At 40.3% G+C, this 18,069-nt stretch overlaps 1 protein-coding gene across 2 annotated transcripts in view; it reads left to right on the forward strand.

Annotated features, from left to right (window-relative positions):
* The first annotated feature begins 429 nt into the window (after nucleotides 1-429).
* Nucleotides 430-18,069, forward strand: part of LOC104146782 (ATP-binding cassette sub-family A member 10) — a 29,622-nt gene continuing 11,982 nt past the window's right edge. Inside the window, exons 1-21 of one of the 2 annotated variants that reach the window (XM_068914169.1) lie at nucleotides 430-585; nucleotides 1,070-1,144; nucleotides 4,101-4,213; nucleotides 4,751-4,961; nucleotides 5,505-5,663; nucleotides 6,420-6,520; nucleotides 7,339-7,565; nucleotides 8,460-8,598; nucleotides 9,267-9,452; nucleotides 10,036-10,168; nucleotides 10,852-11,023; nucleotides 12,141-12,199; nucleotides 12,666-12,776; nucleotides 13,295-13,470; nucleotides 13,854-13,973; nucleotides 14,305-14,443; nucleotides 14,997-15,087; nucleotides 15,693-15,832; nucleotides 16,362-16,481; nucleotides 17,002-17,200; nucleotides 17,509-17,675. In XM_068914169.1, coding sequence (XP_068770270.1) covers nucleotides 1,126-1,144; nucleotides 4,101-4,213; nucleotides 4,751-4,961; nucleotides 5,505-5,663; nucleotides 6,420-6,520; nucleotides 7,339-7,565; nucleotides 8,460-8,598; nucleotides 9,267-9,452; nucleotides 10,036-10,168; nucleotides 10,852-11,023; nucleotides 12,141-12,199; nucleotides 12,666-12,776; nucleotides 13,295-13,470; nucleotides 13,854-13,973; nucleotides 14,305-14,443; nucleotides 14,997-15,087; nucleotides 15,693-15,832; nucleotides 16,362-16,481; nucleotides 17,002-17,200; nucleotides 17,509-17,675 — 2,782 coding nt within the window. In that variant the 5' untranslated portion in view covers nucleotides 430-585; nucleotides 1,070-1,125. Of the gene's footprint in view, nucleotides 586-1,014; nucleotides 1,145-4,100; nucleotides 4,214-4,750; nucleotides 4,962-5,504; nucleotides 5,664-6,419; nucleotides 6,521-7,338; nucleotides 7,566-8,459; nucleotides 8,599-9,266; nucleotides 9,453-10,035; nucleotides 10,169-10,851; nucleotides 11,024-12,140; nucleotides 12,200-12,665; nucleotides 12,777-13,294; nucleotides 13,471-13,853; nucleotides 13,974-14,304; nucleotides 14,444-14,996; nucleotides 15,088-15,692; nucleotides 15,833-16,361; nucleotides 16,482-17,001; nucleotides 17,201-17,508; nucleotides 17,676-18,069 lie in introns of those variants that run through there. The other variant, XM_009679014.2, reaches the window with a different exon arrangement.

Below are 18,069 nucleotides of genomic sequence, written 5' to 3' on the forward strand. Positions count from 1 at the left end.
TACTTTTGTTTTCTTTACTAAATTCTGCAAATCAGATGCAGAGTCCTTAAGCTGTTGAAGTTCCAGGACAATCAAATTACATTCTTTCAACTACTTGAATTGTTGTGTGAGTATATAGGCTTCCAATTCATTTGCATTTCCTGGCTTATCTGATTTCCTTACCTCCGTATTTTGAAAGCAAATCCACTGAAAACCTATTAAAAACTAAATAAATTCCCTATCCTGATTCCAGCTGTGTGACAGCTGCTGGAAAAGCAATGAAAAGGAGTGGAAACTCAAAAATTATTAACAAAAAAGGGGGGGGAATAAAAACAAGAAATAAAAATACCATTGGTCTTTGGACACAAGATTCATCTCTGCAGAGGAAGGAATACTTGCTGACTCAGGCTCTAAGCAAGATAAGAAAAAGGCAGTGGAGGTTTTCCCTCCGGATAATTCATTACTAGCAGGCAAGGACTTGGTTTCTTCACCACGAGGCTGGAGTAAGTTCAGGAGCTTGTGACCACCTCGTCTCAGCGCACAGCAGCACTCCTGCTGCAATTCTCCGTGAGTCTAATCGGAGCACGTGGGAAATCCTTAGCAAAGGTAAATGCATGAACAAGCATTTAAGCCGGGCCAAATTTTTCCTTTAAAACTATTTTGTTGGAAAGTGTCATTTTGTTGCCGGTATGGTAAAAATTGAGCAGACTTTTCTTTTTTTTTTTTTTCAATCAAGTATTTTTCTTCTTAAGAATGCCTCTCATGTGAATTCATGCTTGGCTTATGTTTTAATATTTCTTCTCATTATTTCATGGTATATACATAGGTTATAAGCCTGTAGAAATGTGCTATGATACTACACACTATGCACATGTCATATTTAAATGCAGCAAAAAGTAGTGTTAATACCTCCAAGCTCTAGACCGCCTGGTTTGTAGGTGTTACTCCAGCTAGCTCACTGGTTGGCACAGTCATTGCTGTTGCTCCAGAAATGTTGAGAGCATTCACACCACTGTGAACTAACTCGGTGACGTCAGGCTGGAGAGGGGCATGGCCAACAGGCTGCGTTACAGTGTTGAACCATCTCCAGGACGGCAAAGAGACGAGGAGCCCAGACATCACAGAGCTGCAGGAGACACGCTTCTAATGGAAAACACGTTACCAGGTAAGAAGTTTCATGTTTCTATTTTGTAAGTGGAAAAATTGTGTCGGTTGCGTTTTCATGGGGGTTGCATTTCGTGATTTTTATTCCCATTCTTCTAAAACGACGTTATGCTAAAAAAGCAAAAGCTGTACTTTCTAGCTCTGTTCTCTGACAAACATTCAACCTTGCATCAGGATCTTGCATCAACAAGAGGCAAAGGAACAAAAATGTTCTGCTTTTCTGGATGTGCATGGATTTGGATTCTTGCCGCTGATGTACTGCTGTAGGCTGAGCACCGCAGGTTGAATGCTCCAGCTCTAAGTCCTCCTAGCTAGCTGCTTGTCCCTTCGTTCCTCTCTGTCCCCTGGCCTTGCCATCACCAGTAACAGCTTCTAAAAATGGGGATCATCAAAGTTCACTTCTCTGTATAAATTAAAACGTTGAACTCTGATGCAGGACGGGTTCAGAGCTAACTTTCTGGAGCTGAAAGTAAAGAAAAAAAAAAGTTGTAAAAGCTGTGTATTAAAGAGAGGAGTCGGTACAAATCTGCCTTACATTCATCAGGTGGTAAAGAAAGGGTTGTTTAGGGGCCAATGGCAGTTTTTTGTTTTTGCAGTAATTTGCAAACAGGACCGTATTGAGAGAGCGTGTTCACCTCTGCACTCCCTACGCGCAGGGATTAATCATTGTCTCTCGGAAAGTCAGCAGCTCCCCTTGGAAGCACAGCAAGATGCAACCCACGTTTCTTTATTTGTAGCCAGCGCTGAAAGCTTCCTGCCAGCAATCCTGAAGAGCAGCTTTTAGGAGTTGGTCACAATATGCTCTGTTAATTTTTCTTAAGAGAAAAATCTGAGGAGGTGCCAAGTAGGAAATCCTGGAGACAGTAAGTAAAGGAAGAAATGAAGTGGTTATATGGGACATGCCTTCCTGGGACAACCTTTGGTATAACAAGATTAGACACAAAATCCCACTGAAAGTTGTTGCAGCACCTAGGAAGCGTGTTCCTGGAGAACAAGAAGTGTGGGTGCATTTGCTGAGTCCTCAGATAGGAGATTTTTCAGAGACATTCAGTGATACGGTCACTTTTACAAGTGATGCTTTGGCTAATGACTTCTCAGACCTTGTTGCCTCAAAATATATTTCTGGCTGTTTGTTTTTTGTCTTCCAAGCCCGCTGTTTCAAATCTCAGGTCTTACAGAGGCAGGTGTGCATCCTTCCTGCTGAAGTTTTGTCTTTTGATATCAAATTTAAAGTGAAATTCTTCCTGACCAAGTTCCTACAGCATTTTTAGGCATCGTCATTTGTTTGACTTTCTGGCAGCTTAATGTTTCAGGTTGCAGGGGGTATGTGCTTCTTACTCTGACAGCAAAAATAAGGTTAAAAGTGGTACAAATTTAGTTGGACTTTTTTAACGAAGTGTTTCCATTATGTCTGTCGAAATTCAGTGCAATTTTTATAAGACGATAATGTTTTTCTTGTTCCCAAATACTGCAGTGTGAAACTTGGTTTGCTGCCCGAGTATCTTGTCTCTGATGTGGTGCTGGTTTCAGTTTATGAAGAGTGAAATCCACGCTTTGGCAAAAAAGTAGCACTTCCTAGAAATTGCTTCCTAATTGCCTTTAACCTTCATAGTAGACTATGATGTCTAAGCACAGGAGAAAGTTCCAGGCAGAAAAAAACCAGAGCTCTCTGGAGATAAGACTTTATGCTAACAGTCCAAGGGTAAACAGATATTCTGGGTCTCTTGCCCCTGCAGTATGCAAATATTTAATTCTTCCAAAAACAAACAATAAAGGGAACAGAGTAGTAGAATCGTTTATTAACTCCAGCTGGCCAATCCGCAAAATCAGGAAATGATGTCCAAAGGGAAAAGAGCACAATGCATTTGAGGTTGCTTTGATTTGGGTTTCAGTCATTCCAGAGGAGCAAATACAAAAACATGTTCTGAGGCTCCCTCCCCAGCTCTTGTTCTGGGACGGTGGTGAAACCAGTCGCTCTGAAATTGCTGCTTTTACTGCGCAGGGTGTTTGCTACGTGGCTGCGTGGTCAAAATCAGAGCTGAAATAAAAATTCCCCAACGCCAGTATTTTCCTGTTTAGTATTTAGGTGGGCGTAAAGGAACCAACCGCTGTTTTGTTCGTGTTCCCCTGCTCTAGCTATATCAGAGTTGTTATCAGGTGTATTAGCGTTTGTGTGAACGCAAGACAAGTAGGTCTCTCCCTTGTTTAAGGGAGATGCTGACAGCGTCTATTTTAGGGCACTTTTAGCATCTAACCTAAGTTTCTAACTTGACCTCCTGAATGACAGCTGCCTCCCCGCTGTGGTCAATGCAGGGAGACGGGACGTTTGTAACGGAGGCGTTTCGGGGCTCGTTGCAATGGCTGGAGCAGACAGCGTGAGCACTGGCTTACCAGCGAACTCCGCCTGTCTCGGGCAATACCTACCTTTGCCTCCAGAAATGCAGGGTTTGAGGCTCAGCTGGACGTACGGCATTAAGCCAGGACTACTGCACTCAAAAGCTGGAATTTACACTGTTGCTGCAAATTATAGATATTTTAACTGTTTTGAATAACTGCATTAGAAATATTTTGAAAATTAAACATTCTTTTATTTGCCACTCCTTTCAGATTTTTAGCGCAGAAGAGAATGGCATTTCTGTTGTTGTTAATTTTATGTAGCTGACGAATCAAATTACACCTAGTTAAATGCATCTTTCTGCTAAGCCTCTTTGGGATGAAGTAGGATTAATTTGCGAATCTGAAAGAGACAGCTGCGTCCAGCACAGCTCTGTGGCCGCTTGTGTGATCTTGGACCATTTCCTTTGAACTTCTCCTTGGATGTCCAAACTGTAAAATGGGAAAAGCTCTTAACCTTTGCCATGTTCTTTGGCTTTCCCTGAAGTGGCGCTTACCCGAGTGAATATATTAACTTTCAGTAATGTGTTTTATTCTAAATGATATTTTATTTCTCATCCTAGCTGGGAAAATGCAGAGAATATGTGAGAGAGCCTCCAAAATATTTCAACAAACTCGTGCTCTCTTATGGAAAAATATTCTTATGGTGTGGAGGATGAAAATGGAAACTTTTCAGGCAAGTATCTGGTCTACCAAGAAGAAGACAGGATTTCCACTGTGAAGTGTTTTTATGCCATATTGGTTTTTGTGCCAGGTGATATATGAAACGCCACAGCGGATAGTGTGGTTCTCTGGGAAATGTCAGCAGTTACAATTCTTTCAGTGACCCAACACTCTCACAGCTTAATAGCAGCTTGCTTCAAAGCTGGCTTATTGCTTTCAGTTGTTGATCCCATTTCTTCACTGTCCAGAAGAACACAATGTCCAATTCACAATTACTGATACAGAATTATCTGCAGACCTCGTTGGCTCTGGTACTAAGAAAACATGTGTTTCACTTCAAACATTCCTCTTATTCTAAAACTATTACACCTGCAAAATAGCTGCTCCTCATTTACATAGAGAAAACATTCATGTCTGGAGGAACTGGACCTTGCAGGCAGATCAGCACTTAATGAGAAGAGTCCTTGAAGCAGGACCAGACCTTTTCCATACCACCTCACTTTCAAAACGCTGTGCTGCCGCTCACCTTTATTTCCTCCTTTTCATCTAGGAGTGGTTTACATCGCTGCTTTTTGTCTTCGTAATATACACGTCATCAAAACTGATGTTCCATTACCCACGGCAAGAAATCCCTTACGACTTCCTTGGACACTTAGATGATCCTGCCTTTAATGCTACTGGAGTTACACTTGCATATACACCTGTAACAAGCACCACCAGGCAAATAATGAATAAGGTGGCTTCAGATTCTGTAATGATGGGTAATGCTGCTGTTAAATCCTTGTTTATCGTTACAGTATCTGTTCTACCCTGACGGTATGAGTACATCAGTCTGCATTATCGGTGTTAGGGGACTGGCTGTAGCTGTCCCCTTGTTTGGTCTTTTCTTAGCAGATGGTTTCTGTAGGCCAAAGATTTGATTTCATACTGGCCCAGCCAGAATGCGTGCACCTGACTGATGATCAGGGAGACAGCCGAGAATCGTCCAGAGCAAAGTGTTTTATTTAACAGTGGGGAAAGCTTCAGAGAAATCCCTTCTATGTCTGTTGAATCTCCTCTTACTGATAAATCATTGCAGAGTGTATTGAGTCCCTTCTTGCATGCCAAAGAACACCTTGCATACCTTATACCTTGGGGAGGGGAGGAAGCTAAACACCCCCCCCCAAAAAAAAAAAACTGGGGGGAAGGAATGGCCAACACAGTTTGTAGGAATACAAAATGTGGCTAATGCCCATTTTCATGTTGTTGCGTCGCTGATCCGAAATTCTGCTGTGTTTGTTTTGTTTTTTGTTTGGAAATGACAGGTATAAAAACCGAAGAAGTGGAAAATGAGGAAATGCTGGAAACAAAAGGAACTTTGGATAGAGACCTTATTGGTGTTGTTTTTAAGGACGACTCCTCCTATAGTCTCAGATTTCAAAGCTACAATATGATAGCTCCAAATGATGTCTTTGACGATATTGGTAACAGAAATAAATTAATCTAGAGAAGTGATTTTACGTAGCAAGCTGCTAAGATGAATCTCTGTGCTGCCTCCCCACTTGGGTGGGATCTAGGCTGTGTGTGTTAAATGCTTCAAGGGAGTATAATAATAGGAATTTGAATTTTTATTTCCTTAAAAAGAAATTTAAATGACAGGAAAAAAATTTTAAGAACACACGTTCTCAAAATTCCTTGCTCTCATGCTCCCTCTGTGTCTTATCATGTCAGAACATGCACAGAAAATGAGCATTGTGTGCACTAACCTACTTCTAACAGGCAGTGAATTGATACGCATTTAATATATTAAAAAATAAACACGCACACACGTTTGTCCCCATCTTTCTTGGGTAAGACCAAATGCACCCCTGTTTGCTAACTAAAAGAAATAAATCATCCGAAACAACATTGGAGAGTTTCTGCCAGAAGCGCTGGGGAGGCTGGCTGGCTCTGCCGTGCCGTGCCGTGAAGACAACGTTGCTGTTATATCAAGTGGTCCACGGAGCCAAAGCCATCGACTCCCAAAACCGCATTGTTCTTAGGGGAAAATGGCAGCTCCGAGGGAAAGGCTGAGTGATGTTAAATCTTAACTTTCTGACTCTTAGGTCAAATAGTCACCTCACACCACACACACACACACACACACACGTGTGTGTGTGTCTGTGTATGTATGTATATGCATATGTGTATGTATACGTAAATATATAGGTAAAATACTTCATTTTCTTTCTTTCCTACAGAGGCCTGCTCCAATTTTTCATCGAGCTATTGCAACATTCCTTCGTACTGGTACGCAGGTTTTTTATCACTGCAGTCCAGCATTGATGCAGCAGTGATAGAGGTAAGTATGATCGTGATGGAAAATAAATTTGTTTTTTTGAGTTATTGAACTTTATTTTAAAAAAAAAAGGTTCATTTTCTGTGGTCATTAATTTTGAAATACTTAATGTGATTAAAAAGTTAAAAGAATGATGGATCATCTTGGCAAATTGCACCTATCATTTGAGTACAAGAAGCTTCCTGTGTTGCCTTGAAAATTAGCAGTCAGAACCAAGCTGTGGAGTAACTATGGGCTGTGGCTCACTTAGAGACTGGCCATCCCTTTGTGGAGGTAGAAGTCGTTTTGTTTCCTCACTTCTTTTTCCTTTATTTTTTTGCAAATTTACAGGAAAAGTCAGAGTAAAATGAATGGAAACCCCATAGCTAAAACTGTTAATTTTCAGAATGGACCAATTTGATAAAAACCAAAATCTCAAAAACAAGACAAATTTGAAATGTTCAGTATTTCCTGAACTCTGTTTTTCAGTGGAAAACTATTTCATCATAAAAAATTGATTGACTCCAAACACAATATTTGCAGAGCAGTAAAGCTGTGCATTTACTGTCCTTTAGCTATCCTATAACTTCTCTTCTGCTTCTGTTGTGTTTTTGTTCCGTCTGTTTTTTTAGGTCATGGTTGTACTCATAGCTCAAGGCAGCATTGTCATTTACTACGTGGAAATATGGAAGTACATTAAATAGTGAGGCAAATTTGCCACTTAAGAACGTAACATTGTCACTGAGAAACTAATAACTTTAATGCTTATGAATAGGTGTTTAGTCTGATGTTGACTATTTCATTATGAAAAATCAAATTAATGGCTAATTTCTGCTCTTTAGATGAAAACAAATCATTCCGTCTGGGAAGAGATGAAATCAATTAGTGGCATTCGTCTGAAATCACCCTTGATCAAACCTTCACATAAATTGGAATATATTTGGTTCATTTTTTGCATTCTGTTGTGTTTCTCTCCATATATGTACTTTTTATCACTGAAAGTTATAAGAGAGAAAAAGAAGCTCAAGGTTTTAATGACAGCAATGGGTTTACAAGATATCGCATTCTGGTAAGTCTAATAGAAGGAGATAAACTGGACGTAATTGCAGGGATTGTATTTGCTAGAATACAAGTGTCAGTCCAGAGGGCAGCTCAGCTTCATTTCCAAACTCGAGGCTCACCAGCCTTTGCTCAGTGAGTTGGGGGGATGCAACCAGCAGCCCCGGTGATGGACTTACCAGGAGACCACCTGCCACGCATATCCTCTCTGTCCTCATCTACCTGGCTGCCAGTGATTAAGCTACCAGGGCTTAAAGAGTTTCTGCTGGTCATGAGATGCAATAACTTGCACAGCGTCTGGGCTCTTGATACTTTCCCAATCGCAAGTGAGCCCGTTACCTGAACATGTTACGTTAAAGTGCGGACGTGGGTCTGCTGTCACCGCTCAGCTGAGAAGCAGGAACTCGGGAAATGCCGGCAGCGGTCATTTGTGATCTTCCAGCCATACGCGCAGGCTCTCTGAAGCAAGGTTCTGCATGTTGTTGCGATGTATTGATAGCAACGTGTAGAAAACTGTGCTGCATTTATCGGTACTGTATTGTTTGCTGGAGGACCTAAGTTTCCAAGCACGTTACTCAGATACCAGATTTGGTTTTTTGTTTTATAAAGGTCTCTCCTCCTGAAAGCGGAGAGGAAGCACAGGGTCCATGTAGCAGAGACGCACGTAGCAAAGATCTTGGGGTCTGGGTTTGGTATGCCTATAGGAAATGGATCAGTAAGCAGAGAACAAAAAAGGGAGGAAATGAGAAATTCAGGAGCACATTGGAAATGATCAACGGTCTACCCAGAGCCTGTTCGCAGAATTACTAAGCATTTGAATTTAAAAGCGTATGTCTTGTAGCAGATACGTCATGGCAACTGCTGTCACTTACGGAGACAAAAATAACTATGCCTTCATTTGCAGGTTGTCCTGGACCTTGCTATACACCGTTTACATTTCAATAATGGCAAGCATGCTGGCAGCCATCACGGTTAATGAAGTCATCTGTGAAGGCAACTTTGCTGAAATATTTTTCTTTTATTTCTTTTATGGCATAGCATCTGTAAGTCTGCTTTTATGTTTTTAAATTATGTGTGGATTTTTCCACTTGCTAATTAAAGTGTTTATAAACTTAGATTACGGAATAGGGCAGGGCACTGTATCGGGAAGTAACAAAAAGCCTTCTGCTGCACTGCTTAGGGTTTTATTGTTAAATTGGTAGGCTAACATATCAGGCAAGTTTTTGATTTCAAGTCAGAACCTCCCAAAACTTCTCAATTTTTGTGTATTTATATTTTACGCAGAGCACGGACCTTCCAAGGAAAATGGTAATTTATTTAGAGACTGTATTGACAGCCAGTGTCAAGTGCATGGATCATCCCAGCTTTGATATACCTGTAGTAAAGAGAGAGCCTTCAGCAGGAACGTTAATGGAGAGCCTGGTGCTGAATGGCTCTGGGGCTGCCTCATGTCCAGCCTACTCAGGAGGCAGAAAGGGGTCTGATCTTCCGTAGACCTACCCTAAATTACAGCCGTCTGCTAAATGAGGCAAGCTTTCTGAGTTGCCATGTGTATGCAGTGGTCTTTGATTTCACTTTCTAAGAACTTGGTCTGTAGAGGACAACAAACCCCAGCCATGTCTCTGACGCTGCTTGTTAGATTTTTGTGTGTGATATTCCTTAGTCATCAGCAAAAATGCATGCTGCCAATCACTGTTTTTCTCTTCTGCAGATTCACTTCTATTTTATGCTCAGCTCATTGGTAAAGCAGCCTAATATTGCCATTTTTGTGGGATTTGTCCTTCACGTTATCTTTGGATGTCTGGGCTTTATGACATGGTTTGAAAAACTACCTCCACCTTTGGAATGGATTTTTAATCTCGCCAGTCCTTTTGTCTGTACAGCTGGGATCTCAAAGGTATGCTCAAGTAAAGCCAGCACATCATAAAAGTTTAACCCACAGCAAACACCCTGCAGACTTGGGAGAGTGGGCAGGGTAGCTGCCACATATAATTTCCATTGCTACAGTGACCCAGTCAGGGCAACTCCATGCGAAGTGATTTGTAAAAAGAAAGCTTGACCCCTGTAAATATGAACATACTAATTTGTAACAAACACAGACTCTCATTTGCATCATGAAGTTTACCACCTCTATATATACCATAAATTTCTGTGTCCAGAAAACTGTTGCAACAGTGGACGTGTCTGGCAGGTTCTGAGTTCAGCAAGAACCAGTGAAGCCTGACTGGTTCCCCAGAGGATACCGTGTGGTGTCACCCTTCCTATGCAGTGACTCCTCCTACACAAAATTTGAGTTCAGCTTAGTGAAGCACTTCTGCTGCTTCTGGTCAGAAAGTGTTGCAGAGCTTGAAGACGATGTCATGATCACAAGTAGGCATTGGTTTATAGTGAATAACAATGACAATGTGACAACAGGGGCTTGCACATAGTATCTCTGCAAGGAAGCATTGCATCTGATTTGTACTTTTTTCCACCCCTAGATTATAAAATTAGAAAAATATGGTGCAACGCTTACACCAGAGTTGTATCCTTTCTTTAACCTATACATCATACTGACCCTTGACAGTGTTTTATATATGCTGTTGGCCATCTACTTCAATAAAGTTCTACCTGGTAAGTAGAAATGTCAGGGAAAGAATATGAATCTCCTTGCACCTTTTTTCTATAACCCTCCCATCTCATAGAGACTGAGGTGCTGAAGGAGCAGTGGGATAGAGCTGAGAAAATTGTGATCTATGTGGAGTAGCAAAAAAGATGACCCAGAAGCAAGGTGGTCAGGTTGTGGAACGGCATCTTGACGGAACTGTGCCATGCCACATTACGTGAGGGGCTGAAAACTGGAATTGCCATATTCGTGAGGAAGAAACTGTTGGGAAGAACCCTGTTTTCCCAAAGGCTGGGTGCGTGTAGCTACCTAATTTGGCTCTGCCTCAGAAACAGCCTTCAAAAGGAACCCTAAATCCTGCAGTGAGGCCCTGAGATCCCTAACATCTACTTCAGCAGATGTAACCACTGGGTTTTAAAAGGATACTGCAGGACTTTGGCTCAGAATACATTTTGAAATCAAGTAGAGGGATGATCAGTGAGGTGTTTGCTGTGATTGTTGCCTGCGTGCATTTACAGATACAGACAAGTGGGCAACCTTGATCGCAGGAATCACCAACCCTTCTATTCCTCCAAAAGACATTCATTCTGTGCCTATATGAGAAGAGATGGCTGAATATGGCTTTTATCAAAGTTGAATTGACATGTAGCAATTTTTGGTTGATATTTCACCTTCTTTGTTTCTGAATTAGGCAAATATGGAGTACAGTATCCTCCTTCATTCTTCCTGAAACCATCGTTCTGGTTCCAAAGCAGGAGCAGATACACAGGGGAGAGAGCTGGCAATAGGACCAGCCATGGACCTCTCCTCAGTAATAATGAGGAGCCGATGCCCCCAGAGTTCAATGGGAAGGAAGCGATCAGGTAAAGACTCTTGTAGGCATGAAACACAGCCCCTACACGTTATTTCTGAGTCTGGATAGCATAGCCACTATTGCACTGGTGAATGTTAGACGGAGCTTTCTAAAATACAGGAAGATCAATAACTGGATTTTCTTCTTCTGTCACTTCTTTTGAAATCAGAGAAGTTCTTATTGGTTGTAATAGGTTGTAATAATTTGGCCCACTGGATGCGCGGAGCACTCTGGAGTCCTTGTCACTTATGTCAATATATTGAGAAAAACTGGCAGCATTTTGTACTGCAAATACTTGAAATGGAGGGTTTATTCAGTGTTTCATTCTTTCCCTATGGGTATTTTTGGACGTTTATTGAATGTGCCATCCTCTGGATCTAAACTCTGAGTAGGGCATGCAGCTTCTCCTCCTGGTTGTGCCAGTGACCTACCTGCTGCCTAGCAATTTCCTCCTTGCAGAGCAGCAGAAGTGAGTCTGTTCCCCTTCGCTGTCATCTTTTAAGTTCAACGGATGGAGCGTATTGAATAAGATACTGTTGTTTACATCCTTATGAAGCTAGTTTAGCCCATTGCTTTTGCTGCCCAAAGCTGATGACTAAAAGGTAAATGCATACCTGCTAAAATAATACATACATCCTTGTAGGTTCTCCAGGGAGATGAAGGAGGGCAAGTGTAGAGATAGAAGAGCGCTAAAGGAACTTCAGCAAAGGCCTTTAAGTCAAGTGCTCATAAGTTAGGAAACAAAAGAAAAGGGCTTTGTGTACTGTGGTCATCAGGCCCTGTTGCATGTGCATGTTATGATCATCTTTGATTATATATAACCATGTGCTATTTCATTCCTTATGGCCTTCTCCTTCATTAATTAATCAGTTGTTGAGTTCGACTTTCAGACTTTTTGCCATCGTTTAGAAAATTGCTTTAACTAAATTCCCTTTTAAGAAATGAATTATATAAAGCAGTTTCTTCATGAGGAAATGTACTTACGCCCTGATGGTGACAAGCAGAATCAATTTGAGGAGGACGTTGAGGAATATCCTTCCAACAGTTTTTGTAGTTTACTTCCAGGCAGAAGAAACATGCCAAAATTGTGAGATTCAGTAGTAACAGCTTGCTTACCTTTCCTTTAGACTAAGCAATATTAAAAAAACATATAAAAAGAAGAACAAGAGAACAGAAGCTTTAAGAGGTAAGAGGGGTTTTATAATGCTTTAATGTCACTCTTTATTATTTATAAATGAAAACTGTTTTGAACTGTTCGGGATGTACTTAATTCTGCCTCCAGCACTGTTGAGTTAAAATACATTTTGCAGTGATTATTTCTGCTGGTATAAATTACTTGCTGATTCCTAAAAGTGGGTTATCTTATTTTCTTGCTCACTCTAGAAAAATCACTTCTTCTTATTTTTTGCAATAACAGGAGTCTCCTCAAAGTTGTATATTTACGGCCATGAACCATTATGTAAAAGCACTTCTTGACCCTCTCAGCATGTAAACTGAATTGTGAAGATGCAACCCATGCTTTTGGATCTGTGTTTTTGCCTGTCTTCCCCAAAACAAATGACGCTCTTCTATCATACTTGGCAATAAACTCCAGGTACAAATCTATTTCCCTCACAGACTTTCATCCTAATATTATCCTATTTCTATTCTAGGCTTGTCGTTAAATGTTTATGAAGGCCAGATCACTGCATTACTTGGTCACAGTGGATCTGGAAAAACTGCTGTATTAAACGTGCTCAGTGGATTTTCCCAGCCTTCAGCAGGTAAGATGATGGACCCGTATGCTGAAGATGAGAAGCTATCTGGCTTTCAAGTGTACTAGGGTGAAGAAACAAAAAAAAAAAAAAAAAAAGAAAAAAACGAAAAAGGCAGCAGCTTTCTCTTGGGTCATTCATCTAGTTTATTGTTAGTGCAGGTTGTTCCCTCAGCAAATGCTTCAGGGCTAACATATCGCTCGTGGATATGCTCGTGTGTGCAAGCATCCACAGATGGTTGTTTCCCATCTGGATGTCTGATGTTTTCCTTGAGCTTCATGTCTACAGGAAATATATTTTAGTTCCAAAGAGAGAGAGATGGTGTTCTGAAATATTTTTGACTGGTGTTAAAAGCTTTGAACAACAGAAAGTTATTCTGCTCACCTTATTTTTTTTTTTAACATCAGAGAAACAGTCATGATCCTGGATTTAATGTTAAAGGCATGAGCACAAATCAGTGTGATTTCCCCATATGACTGAGAAATTGTGTACACTATAAAATTGGTTTCATTTATCCCTATGTGCAGGTTCTGCAATGATATACAACTACAATGTATCTGAAATACAGGATATGGAAGGAATTCAGGCAATCATTGGGATTTGCCCGCAATTAAACTTACATTTTGAAGTCTTAACAGTGAAGGAAAACCTGAGAACTTTTGCTCACATCAAAGGGATTCACAAGAAGGAAGTCGAGCAAGAGGTTGGTATGTATTTGGTGACTGACCTTTGTTTTACAGCACCCTGAACAGTTTGTTGAGCTAGATTTATAAAAGATTATTACCAGTGTTTCATTCTTTGGAAACGAGACTATCCCTAATTTAGGAAAGAAGTGCATTTTAATTCTCTTATTCTCATGTCATAAGAGTTAGAATTCTGATTTGCAATGTTTATCTCAATGGAAATCCATTTAAAGCAGTGAAGTTTTAAACCTTGAAGCTATGCTCTTGTGTACTGTCTGTAGACGCGTGTGAAACAAAACGTGCCTAATATTTTGGAGCTATTGTAGTCCCAATGTGCGTTTTCAGCAGACAGTCTCAAAACCTTGAAACTGAAGTTTGGCCTTTATTTTTGTATATTGCAAAGGTGCAGAAAGCTCTGACAGCGTTGGATCTCACCGATCTTCAGGATGTCCGCCCTGATACTCTGAGTGGGGGACAAAAAAGAAAATTGTCTCTTGGAATTGCAATTTTAGGGAATCCAAAGGTAGGGAGCAGACCGTATTTGTGCATACACAAAGATTTAGTGAATAGTTTTGCATTTTGATTTGGGACAAATTTGTACTTCTTTTCCCTTTCCAAATCTGCTGACCTACTAATTGACTTGGCTGCCAAAAGGAAATGGAATCTAGGTCAATGAGAACTATGTTTAAACAAAGTGTAGTATTAAATTAGGAGAAAGAGCAATAACAATGGCAGTCATTTGCAGTTGCATTTTACCCTTAGAACGAGATTTTAAAAAGCATTCAAATGGAACTGTGTAAATGCTGGCTTGGACACCCAGGAACATGGAGGTCTGATCTCACTCACCTTTGTAGGTGTTGCTTTTAGATGAGCCAACAGTGGGGTTAGATCCCTCCTCCAGGCAGCACATATGGCGTCTTCTGACGGAAAATAAAGCTGGTCGTGTGACGCTCTTCACTACCCAGTTCATGGATGAGGCTGATAGTCATGCTGGTGAGTCCAGATTTTCATGCTGTAATTGAATGTGATTTGGAAGCGAGGGCTTCCCGTTGCAGAGCAGCATCTATGGAGTCCTGACATGATGCTTTCTGTCTGTGCTTGCTAGACAAGTTTTATTTGATAGCAAACACCCAGCCTAGGCTGAGTAAAAGATAAAACCAGACTAAAGTGCTCTTCCAAGACCTTGCAGTTCACGTTCTGCTTCAGTGTGAAGCAGTTGCATTATATATGAACCTACCACTAGCAGCACCAGTGCAAATTAGTGATATTGTCTGAATTAATCTGTCCTGTTTCCTTATTGCTCTTAGACTGTATGGGAAATTTTGTGTAAGCTGTAAGAATGCATAATGAAAAGTATCCTTGGTGCTTAGAAAAAAGGCAGACAACTTAAAAAAAAAAAAAAAAAAAAAAAACCTTCAGCAGTGACCTGGTTTTACTCCTCTCGACTTCGTTATGCAAATGACTGAGTTCAGAAGATGCTGAATGAAGCTGCTCTATGATACTGTCGTGAATCCAATTTAAATCCGTTGTATTTGTACCTCCTTAGATCGGAAAGCTTTTCTCTCAAATGGGAGATTACAGTGTATTGGTTCATCTCTTTACCTGAAGAGAAAATGGGGAGTTGGCTATTATTTAAGGTAAATCCTTCTCTTTTTGGTCATCACTTCCTTTTATGAAAACCTTCTTCTAGCGGATGTCATATTTGCTCATAGTGTCTGTGTCTCTTTAAGAGTTTCCATATAGAGAAATAGAAATCTTGACAATTCATTCTAGAAGGCTTCAAGACTGCCAGAAACATCTTGCTCTTGCTTTGGATAGCAAGCTGCTTTTCTTTGGACCCAATCCTGAAAGCTCTGAAAGTGTGGCTACGACGACTTTGCAACCTCCTAGCAGCCAAAAGGGGGCCAGAGAAAGATGAGTTGCAATTTCCACATACTCTGTGGTGCCAGTGACATACAACGGCTTTAATGTAAAGTTACTTTTCTTTGGCTTGTAATCTGTGTTCTTGGTTTGGCATTGCTGGCCAGAATCATTAGTCTTAACCTCAACTATTTCTTGTATGCATGGTAACAATAGGGGCACTGCAGAGCTGGAAGATGTCTGTAAAAAATTCCCACTGAAATATTGCCTAGATTTGGAGGTTTCCCCATGGCTTGAAGAATGACTGCTGTTCTAGTATTTTAAATGGATGAAACATGCATTCTTATTGAATAAGTCAGCATTTCCATCTTAATACAAACAGGATGCACACAAATGACCTGTGTGACCCTGACATCATCTCATCCCTGGTCAAACAGTATATCCCTGATGCTACGTTCAGAGGAAAGAAGGACGATGAACTGTGTTACATGCTACCTGCAGAAAACACCGATAGCTTCCCAGGTAACAAACGCCTGTAGTTGTGTTGAGGTTATGAAGGTACACTAAGCGGTGGGAAAACCAGAGAGCAAAGTTGCTGAGAAGGGCACGATTATGTTCCCTTGTCTGTACTACACATGATTAGGGAGCCCAGAACTGCATAAACATCAGCTTAAATAAAAAAATAAAAAAAAAAAAACTCTAATGAACATGCTACTAATAATATTGCAGATTAACAAAAGAAAATCTACCAACTAATTTACAAATTAAAATCCACCGTCTCTTAAAAGCCTGCACTTCTAATGACCCCTCTGTGGTTTCAAGACAAGATTTCTCTTGCCAGAAAGACCTGTGGTAATTGAGAACTCTGAATTTTGTACTTCTTCAGTCTAACCTTTAAAGAGCACAATAATTTTGCTGTGGTTTTTAAATTACGGGGATTAGCGGTTGTGAAGCCCAGAAAGTACAGTGATAATCATGCCAGTCTGCTTTTCTGCTCAATACTATCCTCAGAGCCTGGGTTGCATCTGACTGTGCTGTTTCTGTGGTGCAGATCTGTTCAGCCATCTCGACAGTAAACTCTTGCAGGGGATTGTTAATTATGAGGTTAGCAGGACAACTCTGGAAGATGTTTTCCTGAAGCTGGAGGGTGAGGAAGCTGTTGATCAAGAAGGTAAAATAATGACTCTAATTTGCAAGTTTGATGTGATTTAAGGTTCTACTTTTTTTACTTTTTACTGAATACATACTGAGTTTCTGTTAAATGTAACTTTTCATAATTTTCAGTGGGGCAAGAATAGCAGTTACATAAACATTTATTTTTTCTTTAGCAATAAATATCCTTCCAGAGAAGTCTAGATGATTCAATCTCAATTTTCACAGGCTTTTGAGTATGAGAATTGAAAAACAGTGTTATAATGACCCTGAAAGTTATACTACCCGGACCAGGAGGTAGGAAGAGAGAAACTTGCCAGAGGGCAGTTCACAAGACCGGTTAAGATGTTGCATATGTAGCCATATGAGCCCAGGTTAGGCCAGTCTGAATTCACCCATATAAACTATGCTCCATGAAAATTAGCCCCCTTTTTATCTGTTGTTGTTTCTTTTCTCGCTAAAAATGAGCGTTCCTAGATTTAGAACAGAAAATCTTCGTTGATTGGGCTTAAAACATTTCCTTTGAAACCTCTTTGTAGATGATGGTGTTTTTAGTAATGAACACGCAGAAGATGGAGACTGCTTTAACCTTGAGGAGATGGACCAAAGCCTTTTGGCGCTTTGGGAGAGAGGGAGAGCCACAGTAAGCGGCATGGAGCTCTGGAGACAACAAGTTCGTGCGATGGCAAGAGTTCGCTTCTTAAAGCTAAAGCATGAAGGAAAATTACTCAGGTCCTTGTAAGTATGGGAGCTCTTGCTTAGTCTGTGGCCTTGATACTTGTGAAAGTATCTGAACATACCCTGGAGTGACTTGAGGGAAGGCTCAAAAACTGGTGGAGATCTTTTTGAAACTAAGAATTAGTTGGAAATTGTTTTAAAAAAATTACAATAACAAGGGCAGTTAGAACCTCTTGTCAGAACTCTGAATTACTTAAGTTCTCCCTTCTTAGATCTCCCCTTGCCTTCATCTGCACTTATCACATAGCTGTGATATGTGAAAGGCAGGGTACTTCTGGAGCCATCTATGGTCTGTTTTTTCTCTCTAGATTGCTGTTCTTCGGAGTATTTATCCTTCCTATGCTTATCTCTCTTACTGAATTTCAACTACTGGACAGCTTCAATAGCTGGGAACTGACTGCTGGTTTGTATTTTCTTCCTGGTGAAGAGAAAACTCATATTAAGTCAACGAATCTTCTTATCTTCAATGACACAGGTGAAAGAATATGTGATGTTGATTTCTTTTCTGCACCTCTCTAAGTCTTCTTAGAATTGATACAACCAACTCTATCTTACTTTTTCTGTGTGTTTCTTCATGCATTTGTGGCTTTAGGAGGTGTTTTCTTTTGAGTAAAAGCAAATCCAGTTATGATGATGATAACTGAATATCTGAAATTTAAAAGAATAATGAACCAGGTAAAATTGTTAAAAGGAACAGTAATTAGCTATGCAAACATTTATTGTGTTTAATTAGTTCAATAAAAGTTGAAAAGATAAGAAAATGTAACTTTGCTCAGACTCTGTGTGATTTTTTTTTAACATCTTTCTCCTTTGCTTTATGAGTTTTTCTAATTATTCTAATTTCTGCTCTTGGCTTGACTTGATTTCAG

The sequence above is a fragment of the Struthio camelus genome, chromosome 19 (assembly GCF_040807025.1).
Source record: "Struthio camelus isolate bStrCam1 chromosome 19, bStrCam1.hap1, whole genome shotgun sequence".
Classification (NCBI taxonomy): Eukaryota; Metazoa; Chordata; class Aves; order Struthioniformes; family Struthionidae; genus Struthio; species Struthio camelus.